Source organism: Chaetodon trifascialis, chromosome 24, assembly GCF_039877785.1.
Source record: "Chaetodon trifascialis isolate fChaTrf1 chromosome 24, fChaTrf1.hap1, whole genome shotgun sequence".
Classification (NCBI taxonomy): Eukaryota; Metazoa; Chordata; class Actinopteri; order Chaetodontiformes; family Chaetodontidae; genus Chaetodon; species Chaetodon trifascialis.
In genome coordinates, this window is record NC_092079.1 from 13,837,375 (window position 1) to 13,851,404 (window position 14,030).

The 14,030-nt window shown below is 49.3% G+C and overlaps 3 protein-coding genes across 4 annotated transcripts in view; 1 reads left to right on the plus strand and 2 right to left on the minus strand.

The window, feature by feature from the left end:
- The window catches only part of f2 (coagulation factor II (thrombin)), a 7,121-nt gene extending 6,136 nt beyond the window's left edge, over window positions 1–985 (minus strand). Inside the window, exons 1-2 of the mRNA XM_070958134.1 lie at window positions 916–985; window positions 1–7 (exon numbers count right to left, since the gene is read on the minus strand). The exon at window positions 1–7 is cut by the window's left edge and continues 74 nt beyond it. Coding sequence (XP_070814235.1) covers window positions 1–7; window positions 916–985 — 77 coding nt within the window. The remainder of the gene's footprint in view (window positions 8–915) is intronic.
- Window positions 986–2,852: 1,867 nt separating this feature from the next.
- fbxo3 (F-box protein 3) lies at window positions 2,853–8,067 on the plus strand. 2 transcript variants are annotated; one of them, XM_070957672.1, is made up of 12 exons: window positions 2,853–2,972; window positions 3,658–3,747; window positions 4,044–4,207; window positions 4,336–4,450; window positions 4,526–4,730; window positions 5,033–5,078; window positions 5,175–5,259; window positions 5,367–5,489; window positions 5,566–5,681; window positions 5,770–5,877; window positions 6,466–6,548; window positions 6,706–8,061. In XM_070957672.1, exons 1-12 carry the CDS (start codon window positions 2,881–2,883, stop codon window positions 6,847–6,849), a joined length of 1,371 nt encoding a protein of 456 aa, XP_070813773.1. In that variant the 5' UTR covers window positions 2,853–2,880; the 3' UTR covers window positions 6,850–8,061. The 2 variants fall into 2 exon arrangements, with proteins under 2 accessions (XP_070813773.1, XP_070813772.1); XM_070957671.1 differs by having other exon boundaries at window positions 2,861–2,972; window positions 6,703–8,067.
- A 1,169-nt stretch (window positions 8,068–9,236) lies between these two features.
- On the minus strand, window positions 9,237–13,883 carry LOC139351959 (transcriptional repressor CTCF-like). The gene is made up of 3 exons (XM_070993883.1): window positions 13,862–13,883; window positions 10,191–10,988; window positions 9,237–9,634 (listed from the first exon to the last, which is right to left on the minus strand). The coding sequence occupies exons 2-3, from the start codon at window positions 10,969–10,971 to the stop codon at window positions 9,237–9,239; spliced, it is 1,179 nt and encodes a 392-aa protein (XP_070849984.1). The 5' UTR covers window positions 10,972–10,988; window positions 13,862–13,883.
- Between the last annotated feature and the right edge of the window lie 147 nt (window positions 13,884–14,030).

The following is a 14,030-nucleotide window of genomic DNA, read 5'->3' on the forward strand; positions in this document are numbered from 1 at the left end:
AGGAAAACTGAAAGCAGACAGACAGAAAACCCAAATCACCGCTTTCTCCCAGCTTCAAACGTCTTCACCTCCGCGTCACGCTCATTTTCAGGAGCCTCAAAAGCCTTAAAGGTGTTTCTATAATTTTGTCCACCCTGTTTCTATTGGAGAGGGCAGACTGAATATCATGTGATCAAACAGAACGTTACGACCTTCCTGAAGAGAGGATTCGTTCCATCAGACTGCATGAGCCTCAGCAGGTGTACCTAATAAACTGGCCACTGCGCGTCGTTCACGTTAAATTAGATCAGAGGATCGTAGATCAAAACACTCTGGAGGCGAGTTTCAGACACGTCTGCTCATACAAATACTTATTACTGTACTACTAAAAGTACTGCATTGGAAATGTCGACTAAGTAAAGACACACAAGTACTATCAGCAAGAAGAGCTTACTGAAAGTGAAGATACTCAGAATGTTTAACTACTTCAAATACACAAAGTTTATTCTGTAGCAATACACAGTTTTACTTTTTTTATGCTCAACATATTTTTTAAAAGTATCTATCTGATAAATGTAGTGCAGTAAAAAGTACTTTGAAGGGCGGTGGAGTAGCAGTATCAATTAGCAGAGAATGGAAATACTCGAAAGTACTAAACTGTACTGAAGTACTGAACTTTGGAAGCTGCAGTAACATCTGAACAGGTACTTTTATATATTTATACATCCTGAACTTCCGACTTTACTGACCTCTGTGCCTGTAAATCGCAGTAAACTGTGTGTATTTATACACAGTTTTGATGCAGATTACTGTGATTAGAACCACGACCATCCAACATCTGCAGCTTCTTACCAGTACTGCTGCCAGTATCAGTACTACTCTCGTACTTCAGAGTACAGAAACGCAGTAAACACTTGAGAGAGGCGGTGGAGGTACCGTGTTGTGGCGAGCAGCCGTGCAGCAGGAACAGCAGCAGAACAGCAGCTGGTTTCCACGTCGGCTCCATGATCCAGACCTGCAGACAGAACCTGAGAACCAAACCCAGCAGAGTCCGTCTCCAGTCTGTCTCCGTCTCAGTCTGTCAGCGCGTGTGTGTGTGTGTGTGTGTGTGTGTGTGTGTGTGGGTGGGGGGGTGGGGGGGTATTGACTGCAGGGTCAAAGTGTGAGTTGGACTGATGAGTCGGACATGTTCAGCGTGAATCCTCAGCGTGTTTACTTTGACTCAGCCGGCCAACAGGCTGCAGCTCTCTGACGTACCATGAGTACATGTACACAGCGTGTACTGCCACTACTTCAAGTACTGTGGTAGGATAGTAGTGGTGGTATAAAGTGGTCATCGTCGTTGTAATCTGTAAAAGACAGAAAAATGCCAAGCAGCTGGTCACATGGTGCCGTCACCTGATGGCGGCGGCGCCACAGGAAGTGTCAAATCACAGCTTCCTGTTTGCTTCCTGGCAGTGACGGAACATTCCGGTCACCGCCGTCACCGTGACCTCGGCAGTGACTGTGCGAACTTTTGTTCCGTACGAAGACGTCACCTGTGTAAACGAACGGCCGCAGAGGTCAGAGGTCACGTCCCGCCAGCGTCCCCCCCCGGCTCGCACCTTTGAGACAGAAGACAGAAGCAGCTGGAGGGACGTGAAGACAGGTGATTAAACAGAAATCTGCAGCTGGACACACAAACTGTCCCTCCAAACATCCACCGATCCAGTTTCCCTCTGACTCAGCACGACTCAGCAAATATTGACTCCCAGATACTGAGGTGAAAGTTTTTGTCCACAGTTTGGACACAGAGGACGAGGCTCAGACGCTCCACCTGCAGCCTGACTCAAACACTGCTGATACTCACGCCAAGTACCACCGTGTAGAAGTACTCTGCTCTGAGTCAGCGTCCTGCAGCCAAAAGTAAAAGTACTCATCATGCAGAATCATATGCCAGTGCAGAGGGAAGACAGCTGAGGAGCTTCGGCAGCATTACGGTGGCCTGCTGGGCTCATGAAGGCGCCGGATGTGAGCCAGCCTGGATCGACTCCCCGCCGGTGGACGCAGAGGTTTACTCAGCCCTCATCCCAACAGCAGAACAGACAGTGACCTCCGAGTCGAACGCCCCCGAAACTCAGAGCTGATCGAGTCAAACGTGGCATGAATTACATGTGCGAGTGTAGAAGTGGAAGAAGTCAAAATTGTGCTTAAGGGCAGTACTTGAGTAAATGTTCAAAAACTCTGACTGCTGAAGCTCCATTAACATGTCTAATATAAGTAATAATCATAATAAATCAGGAGATCTGACTTCCTGTTGGATATCTGGGGAAAGTAATTTATGAATGAGGTGAGTGACTGAGAACAAACATCATTCAGCTTCATGCTGGAGGCCAACAGTTCAACATCCACTGACTCACAGGTCAATGCTGCAGACGTTCAGTGAACAGAGCTAACGCTGCCCCCTGGTGGTCAGTTCAGACATCACAGTCATACCTTCTGTGGATCATTTCTTGGTTTGTGAACTAAAGTTAATGCAAAGTAATTGCAAAGGAAACATGTTAATTTTCACAACATGCATTTTTTCTGTAGGTGTAGGTGTAGACTTGTTTTATTGACCCCTGGAATATGAACTTCATCGGTTTAATCTCATTTATCTGTTTACAGATCGGTGCACCTGGTTATTGTGGCCTCAGTGTTGTTTAATTTAGTTCATTTTCTTTGCTTTGTTATTGGTTTATATGTATTTTCTGTTTGTTTTATGTTTGAATGTGTGTCATAAGGTCAAATAAAAGTTAACCTGAGGTGTGGATAAAAGGTGATAACAGTTCATCTGGTTACTGCAGGTGGCGGTAATTCATCTTAATGTTGTTTTGCAACTGCCATTTAAAAAAGCACGAAGAAGAAGAAGTGTTGCTAACAATGGCGGCTTCCTCAGAGTTACGGATGGATCACCTCCCTTCAGACCCGCTGCTGCACATTTTATCCTTCCTGAGCTTCAGAGACCTGATCCAGTATGTATCTGACAACCGCCCCATGCAGCACACGCAGCAGAAAATGGCAGTAAACAACGTTTATTTATTAAAAAAACAGAAGTAAACAAGGCGCAGAACGCGACCAGGCTAGCGGCTGCTGCTTAGCTAACAGGCGGCTAACAACAACACGAAGAAGCCCAGCAGTGTCAGTGAGCAGAGCCGAAGCTGCTGAGTGACAGACGGCAACAAAACACACCTGAAAAAAATAAATGTGCTGAAGGAAAATACATGGAAATGAAACTACTGTTGGTGAATAAGTTAAAGCTAATGTCAAACGAGCTGCTGCGTGTAGCACCGAGCTAGCATGGCGACTTCGACGTGATAAAGATCTTGTGTACATTTGGAGTTAGCAGTTAGCAGCTGCTAACTGTCTGTGTACGTTTCTTAGCTTGTTCTGGCTGAATCAGTAGCCAATTATCAGATTTCTATTATGTCAAGGAGTATAATGTACCTGGAGGAAGTATTCAGGTACTTTACCAAAGTAAAATAAGTTCAAAAGTATTCTCAGCTTCATGTAATTAAAGTGTCATCAGTTGAAGTACAGTAGTAATGACAACTTCATGAAGTTTGGCAGTGGCTGAACCCGCCTCTCTCTCTCTCTCTCTCTCTCTCTCTCTCTCTCTCTCTCTCTCTCTCTCTCTCTCTCTCTCTTTATTTTCTCCAGTTGTAGTTATGTCAGCAGGAGGCTCAATGACTTGTCCAAACACAACCCGCTGTGGAAAACCCTCTGCTCCAAACACTGGCTGCTGACAGAGTGAGTCCGTCCGCCGGCTGCTTTCACAGTTTCAGCGTGCTTAGCTTAGCTCATCTTAGCTCATCTTAGCTTAGCTTAGCATAAAGGCTGAAAGCAGGGGAAACAGTTAGCCTGTCGAAACCATCTCAAGCTCACTGGTTAACAATGTTGTGTCAGTGTTTTTTTTTATTTATGCACGTTATTTCTCAGCAACAGTGCGTGTTACTAATCATCACTGTAACTATGACAGAATAACCAACAGGCTAGTAGATTATTTATACGCGTGTGTGTGTGTGTGTGTGTGTGTGTGTGTTCAGTGCGGACCGGCTGCAGAGCGGTGTGTCCTGGTACTCTCTGTTCAAACAGTACTACAGGGACCTGGGCCGCTACATCCAGTACTACCCGGTCCTGAAGAGAGCCTGGGAGCAGCTGAAGAGCTTCCTGCAGCAGAGGTGTCCTCGCATGATCGCGTCCCTCAAAGGTGACGACAAACCGCACAAACATCAGTCACAATGAGGATGAAAGTCATCAGATGTGATGGTGTGCTGCAGCTGAAGCACAAACACAACAGACGTTTGACAGCCCTGTGATGTTTGTTTTGCTCATCAGAGGGCGCCACAGAGGTGGAGCTTAACGACATCGAGGCTCAGATCAGCTGCAGACTCCCAGACGACTACCGCTGCTCGTACCGCATCCACAACGGACAGAAGCTGGTGATCCCAGGGTCGGTATCCATCTGACGGAGTCCCCCTGACTGTGGTCGTCTTGCTGTCTAACCTGCCTGTCCGTCCATCCTCAGGCTGATGGGCAGCATGTCCCTGTCCAACCACTACCGGTCGGAGGTGCTGCTGGACGTGGAGACGGCGGCCGGAGGTTTCCAGCAGAGGAAGGGGATGAGACGCTGCCTGCCGCTCACCTTCTGCTTCCACACCGGACTCAGCCAGTACATGGCCCTGGAGCCGGCGGAGGGACGCAGGATGTTCGAGAGCTTCTACCCCTGCCCCGTACGTGAACTTCCTGTCTGCCTCGCCTTTCAGAATAAATGTCACAGAGGACTTTACAGAGAGGAAAAACACACGTCGTTTCTTGAAAGTTTACATTGACAGAAGTGTTAAATCTGAGCTAAGAGCAGGCGTGTCCCTTTGTCCATTTTCTGTCCGGCATCCAGGTCCAATTATTTCATTACGAGTTATTGTTACATCCAGAAATGATCAATAAAGAAATATATATAATAAGAAATAAATAAGCCGTTTTTCGCTTGTGGAGTGTAAACTATGCTAGCGAACACGCTGCGTTTGTGTTTCAGGATCAGACGGCTCAGGATCCGTCAGCCATCGACATGTTCATCACAGGTCGTTCAGTCCCTCATCTCCTCTCACTTGTCTTTAGTTCCAGTGTGACTTTCTGAGCACATCGAACTGTCAAACTGTTTGTTTGTTTGTGTTCAGGTTCCTGTTTCCTGGAGTGGTTCACGACCTACGTCCACAACGTGGTCACAGGGGAATATCCAATCATCAGAGACCAGATCTTCAGGTAGGAACCGTTCGTCTGCAGCCGTCAGTGTGATGAAATACATTCTGTGTTCTCAGAATGATCCAGACTGCTTTTTAAAAACGGAAAACATGCACGTGTGTCTGCAGGTATGTGCACGATAAGGGCTGCGTGGCGACCACCGGTGACATCACCGTCTCTGTTTCTACCTCCTTCCTGCCAGAGCTTTCCTCCGTCCATCCACCGCACTTCTTCTTCACGTACCGCATCAGGTGCCTGTCCGTCCGTCCGTTCGTCTTTACGTGCGCTCCACGTCACGCCTGTGCTTTAACGAATGTGTGTTTTCAGAATAGAGATGTCGAGCGGCGCCTCGCCTGAAGCTGCCTGTCAGCTCGACAGCCGCTACTGGAAAATCACCACCTCTGACGGCAACGTGGAGGAAGTCCAGGGACCCGGCGTGGTTGGTACGCTGCTCGCATCACGTGACTAGCGTCACAGCTCCACTGAGATCAGCTGATCTTTCCCGCTGAATCTGTGTCTGTGTCTGTGCAGGAGAGTTTCCGGTCATGACACCTGGAAAAGTCCACGAGTACGCCAGCTGCACCACCTTCTCCACCCCGTCAGAGTACATGGAGGGTCACTACACCTTCCACAGACTGGGTAACCTCTCCACTGTCGACTTCTGTACTGTCCAGACTGGACTTGTTGAGCAGTTGTAGTTCTTCAGCTGTGCAGCAGTTGTAGATCTTTAGCTTTGCAGCAGTTGTAGTTCTTTAGCCGTGCAGCAGTTGTAGTTCTTTAGCCGTGCAGCAGTTGTAGTTCTTTAGCTTTGCAGTAGTTGTAGTTCTTTAGCCGTGCAGCAGTTGTAGTTCTTTAGCTTTGCAGCAGTTGTAGTTCTTTAGCTTTGCAGCAGTTGTAGTTCTTTAGCCGTGCAGCAGTTGTAGTTCTTTAGCTGTGCAGCAGTTGTAGTTCTCTAGCTTTGCAGCAGTTGTAGTTCTCTAGCTTTGCAGCAATTGTAGTTCTTTAGCTTTGCAGCAGTTGTAGTTCTTTAGCTTTGCAGCAGTTGTAGTTCTCTAGCTTTGCAGCAGTTGTAGTTCTTTAGCTTTGCAGCAGTTGTAGTTCTCTAGCTTTGCAGCAGTTGTAGTTCTTTAGCTTTGCAGCAGTTGTAGTTCTCTAGCTTTGCAGCAGTTGTAGTTCTCTAGCTTTGCAGCAGTTGTAGTTCTTGAACTGTTGTTGTTTCTCTTCTAGCCAATAAAGAGGAAGTTTTCCACGTGGCCATCCCTCGCTTCCACATGGTCTGTCCTCCCTTCAGAGAGCCGGTGGTTCGAACGGTAAAGTCAGCAACTACTACACATACAAGTACACATACTGCTACACATACTTCCACACATACGCCTGCTGTGCACGTTGAAGCAGCCTGTTTCGATGTCGTGCACGATGAAGCTTGTCATTCACGCCGAGTGTTCCTGACTAACACTTCTGCAGCAGAAGGCGTCGACCAGTTTCACGCCTCGCCTCGACGACCACGACGATGACGGCGAGTACTGCGACGGAGACGGCGATGACTTCGGCGACCTGAGAGGAATCAACATGGCTGCCTTAGAGGGAGCGTGGTGCCCTCGACACATCTGACCTCTGACCTCGGTCCCCGACACCCCCGCTGCAGCGCTGTCAAAGAGACCGGACGGACTGAAACCTCCGCGGTGGCCTGAATGATTGACAGGCAGCAGGGGATTCTGGGACAGGTAGAACCAAACAGAGCCATAGACGGGACAGAGAGGCGTCGACGTCCAGCTCTCAATCAAACAAACGAAACAGATCATGTGAATGAAGTTTTAGAGAAAAGATGTTTGCTGGGTGAAACTTTTTTGTTAGAAACTGTCGGATGAGCTCGGACAAGCAGGGGACAGCGTCTTCGTCTCTGCTTCGAGGACTGTCCATCGAGCGACACGGCAGGGGCGCTAAACGCTGGGTTCTGTGACTTCAGGTGGAGAAGAGGCGAGGTGGGATGTGTCGGGATGGAGTCCGAGCTTTCTGTAAAACGCTCTCATTAAATGTGGATCTGGTGGTTTCTGGTGGATCTGCGCTGGTTCCTCCGTCTGAGCGCCGCACGGCCTGAAAATGATCTTCTCCACTGCAGGAACGCGACGCCAGCCTGAGAACGCACACAGCCATCGGCCAGATGAATCCCTCTGACGGTGCGGATCCTTCTGCAGCGCCACCTTCAGGTCAAAGTATTCATTGTGGGAATAGTTGCAAAACTAATGACTTTTAGGGCTACTTAGAACTGCTAGCATGCTAACAGGCTAAATTAAGTTCTCGTGTCTGTATCTGCGTCATGTGGCGTTGCCCCGCCCCCCTCACGTCCTGAGTCACAGATTATGACATCATCACCAAAGTCAGTGATTGCGTGTTTCAGACAGACAAATCAGGACAGTCCATTTGGACTGTTCACTGGAGAGTCCCCTTAAAGGTTGTCCTGGTCGATGAAGATGCTCAGCCAATCAGGATGGACGACCGCTGACGCGCTGGACTGAGATCAGCTGCAGAGACGGCGGCTTCAGTTCCTGCAGTGGAAAAGGTTCAATCATGGCGGCTGTCTTCATGTTCCTGCGTCAGGAATCATTGAGCATGTGTTCTGTTAGGGGAGGAGGAGGAGGAGGAGGAAGAGGAGGCCGCTCAGGTGTTTCCTGCTCGCTGCTTCGCATTGTTTTCTTTCACCTGTGTGAATCACATAAAGCAGATTTCTTTCCTGTCTCTACGTGGGACCACATGTCCTCACACTCTGCTGTGATTGGTGGGTTTGTTTTGTATGTTTGGGTTAAATAAATAACAGATATTCGTTGCTGCAGATTGGCTGTGTGCTGTCATGTGATCACACTGGACGTCGTCACGTCAGGAGTCAGGTAAACACGCACACACACACTGATGGAAAGTTTCAGAAAGGTTCAGGATGCTGGAAAGTAACTAAGTACATTTACTCAGGGATTACTCTTCAGTACAGTTATGTACTTCAGTGTCTCACATCTCAGAAGTAAATACTGGACTTTTTACTGCACTACATTTAAAGATGTAGTTACTGCAGATTCAGAGTATAAATACTGATCAACCAGTGAATGATGGTGTATTCTTAAAGTACCCGTCGGTGTGTAAATGAGGGAAAAGTATTTCCTGTTGAAATCTGTGCAGTGTTTGATGGCGTCTGACCAGCAGGTGTCTCCACTGAGGCTCAACGTTGAAAAGCAGCGAAAACTGAAGCTCGATCACTGAAGTCTCACTGAAATAATCTGAACTGACCGAAAAGTTCAGAGGAAGAAGTTCAAATAAGCAGAGTTCAAACGAGCGTTTCATTCAAAAAGAACTTTATTGATCTTTCAGTCCAGATCGATCTTCTGCTTCTTTAAAGCAGAAAGAGACAAACTGAGGAAAGCTCACAGAGAGCAGAGCTGCTCTGAAATGACCAAAATCTGCCCAAAAGATTCGAACAATCACCCAAATACTGTCAACAGTAAACAGCCGTTAGTGTTGTGCTTCATCACGTTTTCTGTGACTCAAACGCTGAAAATAAACCATCAGACTCTGAAACCTTTGACATAAACTTCATTTTTGTAAACTTCAGTTTATTCTGAATCTGACGCAGCAACACGTTTCAGACGAGTTAGGACAGAAGAAACGCTCAGAGAGGAAGAGGAGGGTCCTCACTGTGAACACATGAAGGATGAACACATGGACTCTTCAGAACGCTGCTGTCAGTCAACACATTGATTATTGATGATGATTTGTTTCCATACGCGTGCTCGAGTGTGCGTGGTTTCAAAGGTTTCATCATACGTGGTTAAACTGACAGTCTGCATGAGGAGGGAGAGAAACGGCGAGGATGATGATGATGATGATGAAGGTTTCTGCTGTCAGGTTAGGAGAAACTCTGCAGCCGCTGCGTTTCCAGGCTCGGCCACGGGGGGGAGCTAAAGGTTCAGTTCATGGAAACGTCTCCTGGATTTAACACCTGAACTCCTTCATCACTCATCATCATCATCATCATCATCCACCTCCTCCTCCTTAATCACCCTCCCCGTTCTTTTCCTCGCTCCTCTCCTCTCCTTCCTCTCCTCTCCCTCCTCCTCGTCCTCCTCGGCCTCCCCTCCCACCTCTCCCGCTTCCCCCACCTCCCCTCCCACCTCTCCCCCCTCCTCCCCCTCCTCCTCCTCCCGGGCGTTGCAGCGGCTGCAGTGCCTCCTGAAGCCTCCCAGGAAGTGCGACCTGAAGCAGCAGAAGGGGCAGGCGTAGCGTCCGGGCCGATGAGCCGCCCTGACGTGCTGCTGCAGCCGGCTGGGCAGGAAGAAGGAGCGCTTGCAGTCTTTGCAGCTGTAGGGACGCTCCACGTCGTGGCTGCGCACCACGTGACTGATGGCGAAACCTGCAAGGACGCGCACAGGGACAGGTGAGCCCACAGGTGAGACACAGCTTCAGCTCCAACACAGACGAGCGTTTGGCAACAACATCAGCGGCGGACTGCGTTTGTGTGCCGCTTCAGTGAGTTTAAGAACGAGATGTGAAGAGTTTCAAACGTTTGGTTCGAAATGAAACGAGCAGTTTAGAAAAGTTCAGCCGAAATATCGATCGATCGATCAGTCTGACACTAAATCAATCGCTTCAATCAGTTTACATCATTTCAGATGGAAAACATTTCAGGATTCCTGTTTCTCAAACGTGAACGTTTGCTGCTTAACTCTGTCGGCAGGCCAGCTGCATTGTGGGTAATGTAGGCGTGGGGTTGTGGTGAGGATGAAGAGTGAGTGGATGAGCAGATGAAGATCTCTGCTGCTGCTTCTCTTTAAACTGACTTATTAAACGAATCTGTGGACGACTTTTAACCCTTTAAGGACTTAACGTCTCCGTGTGAGACACGTGGACAGCCGGGAGGCTTTGGACATGTTGGACACCTACAGAAAGGCGACCTTTGACGGCGGTACCTTTGAGTTTGGTCTTCCAGCCGCAGATCAGACAGATGAAGCGGTTGGAGCTGAAGCGGACCACTTTGGCCGTGGCCTCCATCTCCTCCTTCAGCAGCTCCCCGCTCAGCCCGGCCGCCTCCTCCTCCTCCGGCCCGCCGCTCTGCGTCTGCTTGGCGGCGGCGGCATCCCGTCTGATGGCCTGGGTGGCGTACGCTTTGGGGATGTTGTGCTTGCGCACCACGTGGTTGATCCCCAGACCTTTCAGCTTGTTCTTCCAGCCGCAGATCAGGCAGCGGTAACCGGCGCCGTCGAACATCAGCACGCCGTCGTGTCCTTCGCCCTCTGCTTTGACTGACACCGTCCTCAGGGAGGCGCCATCTCCATCGTCTTCCTCCTCCTCAGCCTCGCAGCTCCTCTTTCTTTTCAGAGTGCCCTTCTTCCTCTCCTCCTCTCCTTCCTCCTCCTCTCCCGCCTTCTCCTCCCCCCTCTCGCTCCCGTCGTCTCCTCCCGCCTCCCTCTCGTCCATGCAGTGTTTGGAGATGATGTGCTTGTACAGCTTGGTGAAGTCTCGGCTGGTGTAGAAGCAGTCGGAGCAGTGGAACAGCCGGGCGGTGCTCTGGTACATCAAGATGTTGCCGAGGCGACCGACCGCCACGTCGTCCAGGCGGGTGGGGTGAGACGCTGCCACGTGGGACAGCTGGTGGGCGTGGCTCTTGGAGAAATGGCCACAGAGGGGGCACTGGAGGTGAGCCGCAACGCCGCCGCCCACTTCACCGCGAGTCTGAACGATGACAGACATGGCCGCTTCTACAGAGGCTGGACAGAGACGAATAAAGGTTGACACATTCAAAAACAGTGCTCAGTGGTCAGAATGTGAACATGGCAGCAGCAGAACTGTCACTAGCGACGCTTTTTCTAATTCATCACAATGAAACATGACATTTTTCATCAAATCATCAGTAAAACAAACCAAATGCAGCTGAAACAATAATCAATCACTTGATTGATTCGCAGATAATTCCCTGGTTCCAGCTTCCTGGACGTGACTATTTGCTGCTTTTCTTCTGCCACAGTAAACTGAATATTTTTGGGTTTTAAAGAGACGTTTAAAGACGTTTGACTGAGGAGTCGATGGACACACATTAATGGACAGTGAAAGAAAGACCTTCAATGAACGGTCAAAAGAAGCTTTTATTTTGATGTTTACTTCCTGTCACAGAGGACAGTGTGTCAGAATGAATGAATGAAGGTTTAAACAGCATCATTGTGTCACTTTGAGCCCCATAAAAACATTGATTGGAAAGCACATCACAGGATCTCATGCAAACCATCCAATTCATCAAGCTGCTGAACACAACCAGTCATTCGAAAGGTGAAGGTGAACTCGTCATCGACATAAATCCAAACATACGATCAACTTATTGATGAAGAGCAGTTTCAGGTTTCAGGTTGACAGAAACGTCGATGTCAGTCTGATTGACGGCACAGTCAAATATTTACTGACCATCCTCAGATTCAGCATCCTCACCATCATCTTCATCATCAAGAACAAGTTTACTGTCATTATCGTCTTTGTCTTCCTGGTCCCGGGCTGCCGCGCCCCCCCTCTGCTGTCGGAGCTGGATCAGAGCCTCCCGTCCGGCGGCGCACGGCTGTCCCTCCTGAAAGCAGAGGATGAGGTCGTCCTCGCTCCCGTCGCTTTTCACAGACAGTCCGCAAACTTTGAAAGACTCTCTGATCAGATCCTCGTCCAGTTTGTCCCAGGCCGCGACCACCCAGTCCACCAGCAGGCGGCGGGAGGGGACTTTTAAGTATCCTCTGGCCGTGTACTCCTTGTCTGCATCCCCGTCCGCCCACCGGTTGTAGGCGTCGTGCAGACTCTGCTTGAAGGGCCGGTTCCACATCACATCGGCGGCCTGAACGTATCTGGGGCAGCCTGCTGGGATCACTGCTGTCGTGATGTTGTAGCCGCGCTGAAGTTCGGCTTTGGTGGCATCGGCGATGTGGCACCTGTACGAGTCCCACACCAGGAGCCGCGGGGTCGCGCTGACTCTTCCCACAATGCACTGCAGCCAGTGTGCGGTGAGAGCATCGTTCATCCAGCCGTTCGGAGACGTGGCGATCGCTGCGCTGCAGATCTGCTGCTGCAGCGCCTTCACTTCATCGACGGCCCCCCTGAAGACGATGTAAGGCTTCAGTTTGGTGCCGTTGGCCTTGGCAGCGAGCGTGACGCTGAGGTGGCTTTCCTGGTGCCCCCTGGTTTTCGGAGCCTCGCTCCTCTCACGTGGCGCCTCTCCAGAGTCGGGGTACACGATGTCAAACCAGATGACAGTCTCATCCATTGCAATGATGTCCTTGTCTAAAATGCCTTTGGAGCTGATGGCCTCGCCAACGGACTCAACAAAGGACACGAGTTTGTCAGTGAGCAGGTCTGGCTCTTTCTGCACCGTGGCGACCGGATGGCGAAGCGAGGGGTCGCTGCGCTGCAGAAACCTCTGCAGCCAACCCGTGCTGGCGACAAACGTCTTGCCTCCATCGCTCACTGAAGGGTAGATCTCCAGCGCTTTCTTTTTGATCATGTTCCTCGATACCCGCTTGTGCTTGGCTCGCATCGAGGACATCCACTCGGAGAGCCTTTCCTCCAGCTCCAAGCTGACTTTCTTCCTCCCGCCTCCGGCCAGTCGCGCCCTCCCCCTGTCGGCCACCAGCAGCTCCTCCTTCTGTTTCCTCCAGTACCGGATTCTTTTCGTGTCGATGTTAAAGTGCTTCGCCGTTTTCTCTCCTGAATTTTCCTCGGCATACTGCAAAACTCTCTCTTTGAACTCAAAATCAAATTTCCGTCTGGGTGCCATGATCCTCGACTGATTGCTGGAAAATTCAGTGACTTGCACGGTTCGCACGCGGGGCTTCAAATGTAGCTACTGCCATCGAGTGGCACCCGCAGTGACTGAAAAAGGACAATAACACCTGAGATGAGTAACCCTGAACAACAGAGTGTTGAAAGCAACATGATTATATTGTTGAATTATTAAATTAAAGTGATGGAGTTGTGTATTAGCATGCAAATTATGTGAAAGGCACCAGAAGTTAATCCACCTTTATTTTTCCGCGAGCCTGTATTTAAGAAAATACGGTATTTCTAAAATACTGGCAACGGCCCTGGAAAGAGTAATGGGCATTAATCACTTCCTATTGATATTTTACACACTGAATGATCACTGATAATGGGAATAGTCGTCAGTCACAGGCCTACGTTTGATTTTTTTTTTCTTTGTCACCTGGATCAAATTACTTGTGAACGTTTTATTTTCAACTTCTCTCCATGATCAAAAAAACAACCAGACTTGATTCATATTTACACTATTTTCACAAACAAAATTAGATTGTGGAAACAACAGAGCTCATTTATGGCGGACACTTGTCTCTACAGTCCGGTCACCGTGTCACACGTTATTCCGGGATTGTAACAATAACGTAATAAGAAATGAACAGTCCGGCGGATCGAAGCTAACAGGCTAACTCCCGGCTAACGTGCTTCAAAAACCACATTTTACATCGTCTCAGTTCAACCCGGCTACCTCTCCCGCCACATGTGGGTGTGTCTGAAAGCTCCTCAACGTGAACCGGCAGGAAAATTACTCCGGACGTTCATTTTTGGAATTAAATCTCCGTATTTGGACCGAACTCACCTACAAGATCCAGCCCGCTCAGGCGCCTGCACTCATTTCCCTGTTTACCTCCTGCACAGCCAATTGGGTCGATCCAGCAGTCGGCCGATTGACCAATCACAACAACGCCTTTATAACCAAGGTCTCGCCCCAACCACAGTTATCGCGTGATCTCAGTCCAACATCCAAT

What these genes read in the sequence shown, in the direction of transcription:
- fbxo3 (XM_070957671.1), top strand. Translation starts at nt 2,881, where the DNA reads ATGGCGGCTTCCTCAGAGTTACGGATGGATCACCTCCCTTCAGACCCG. An exon ending in CATGATCGCGTCCCTCAAAG is followed by an intron (nt 4,208 to 4,335) that starts GTGACGACAAAC and finishes TTTGCTCATCAG; the next exon opens with AGGGCGCCACAGAGGTGGAG. An exon ending in CATCGACATGTTCATCACAG is followed by an intron (nt 5,079 to 5,174) that starts GTCGTTCAGTCC and finishes GTTTGTGTTCAG; the next exon opens with GTTCCTGTTTCCTGGAGTGG.
- LOC139351959 (XM_070993883.1), bottom strand. Translation starts at nt 10,971, where the DNA reads ATGTCTGTCATCGTTCAGACTCGCGGTGAAGTGGGCGGCGGCGTTGCG. An exon ending in CTGGAAGACCAAACTCAAAG is followed by an intron (nt 9,635 to 10,190) that starts GTACCGCCGTCA and finishes GCGTCCTTGCAG; the next exon opens with GTTTCGCCATCAGTCACGTG.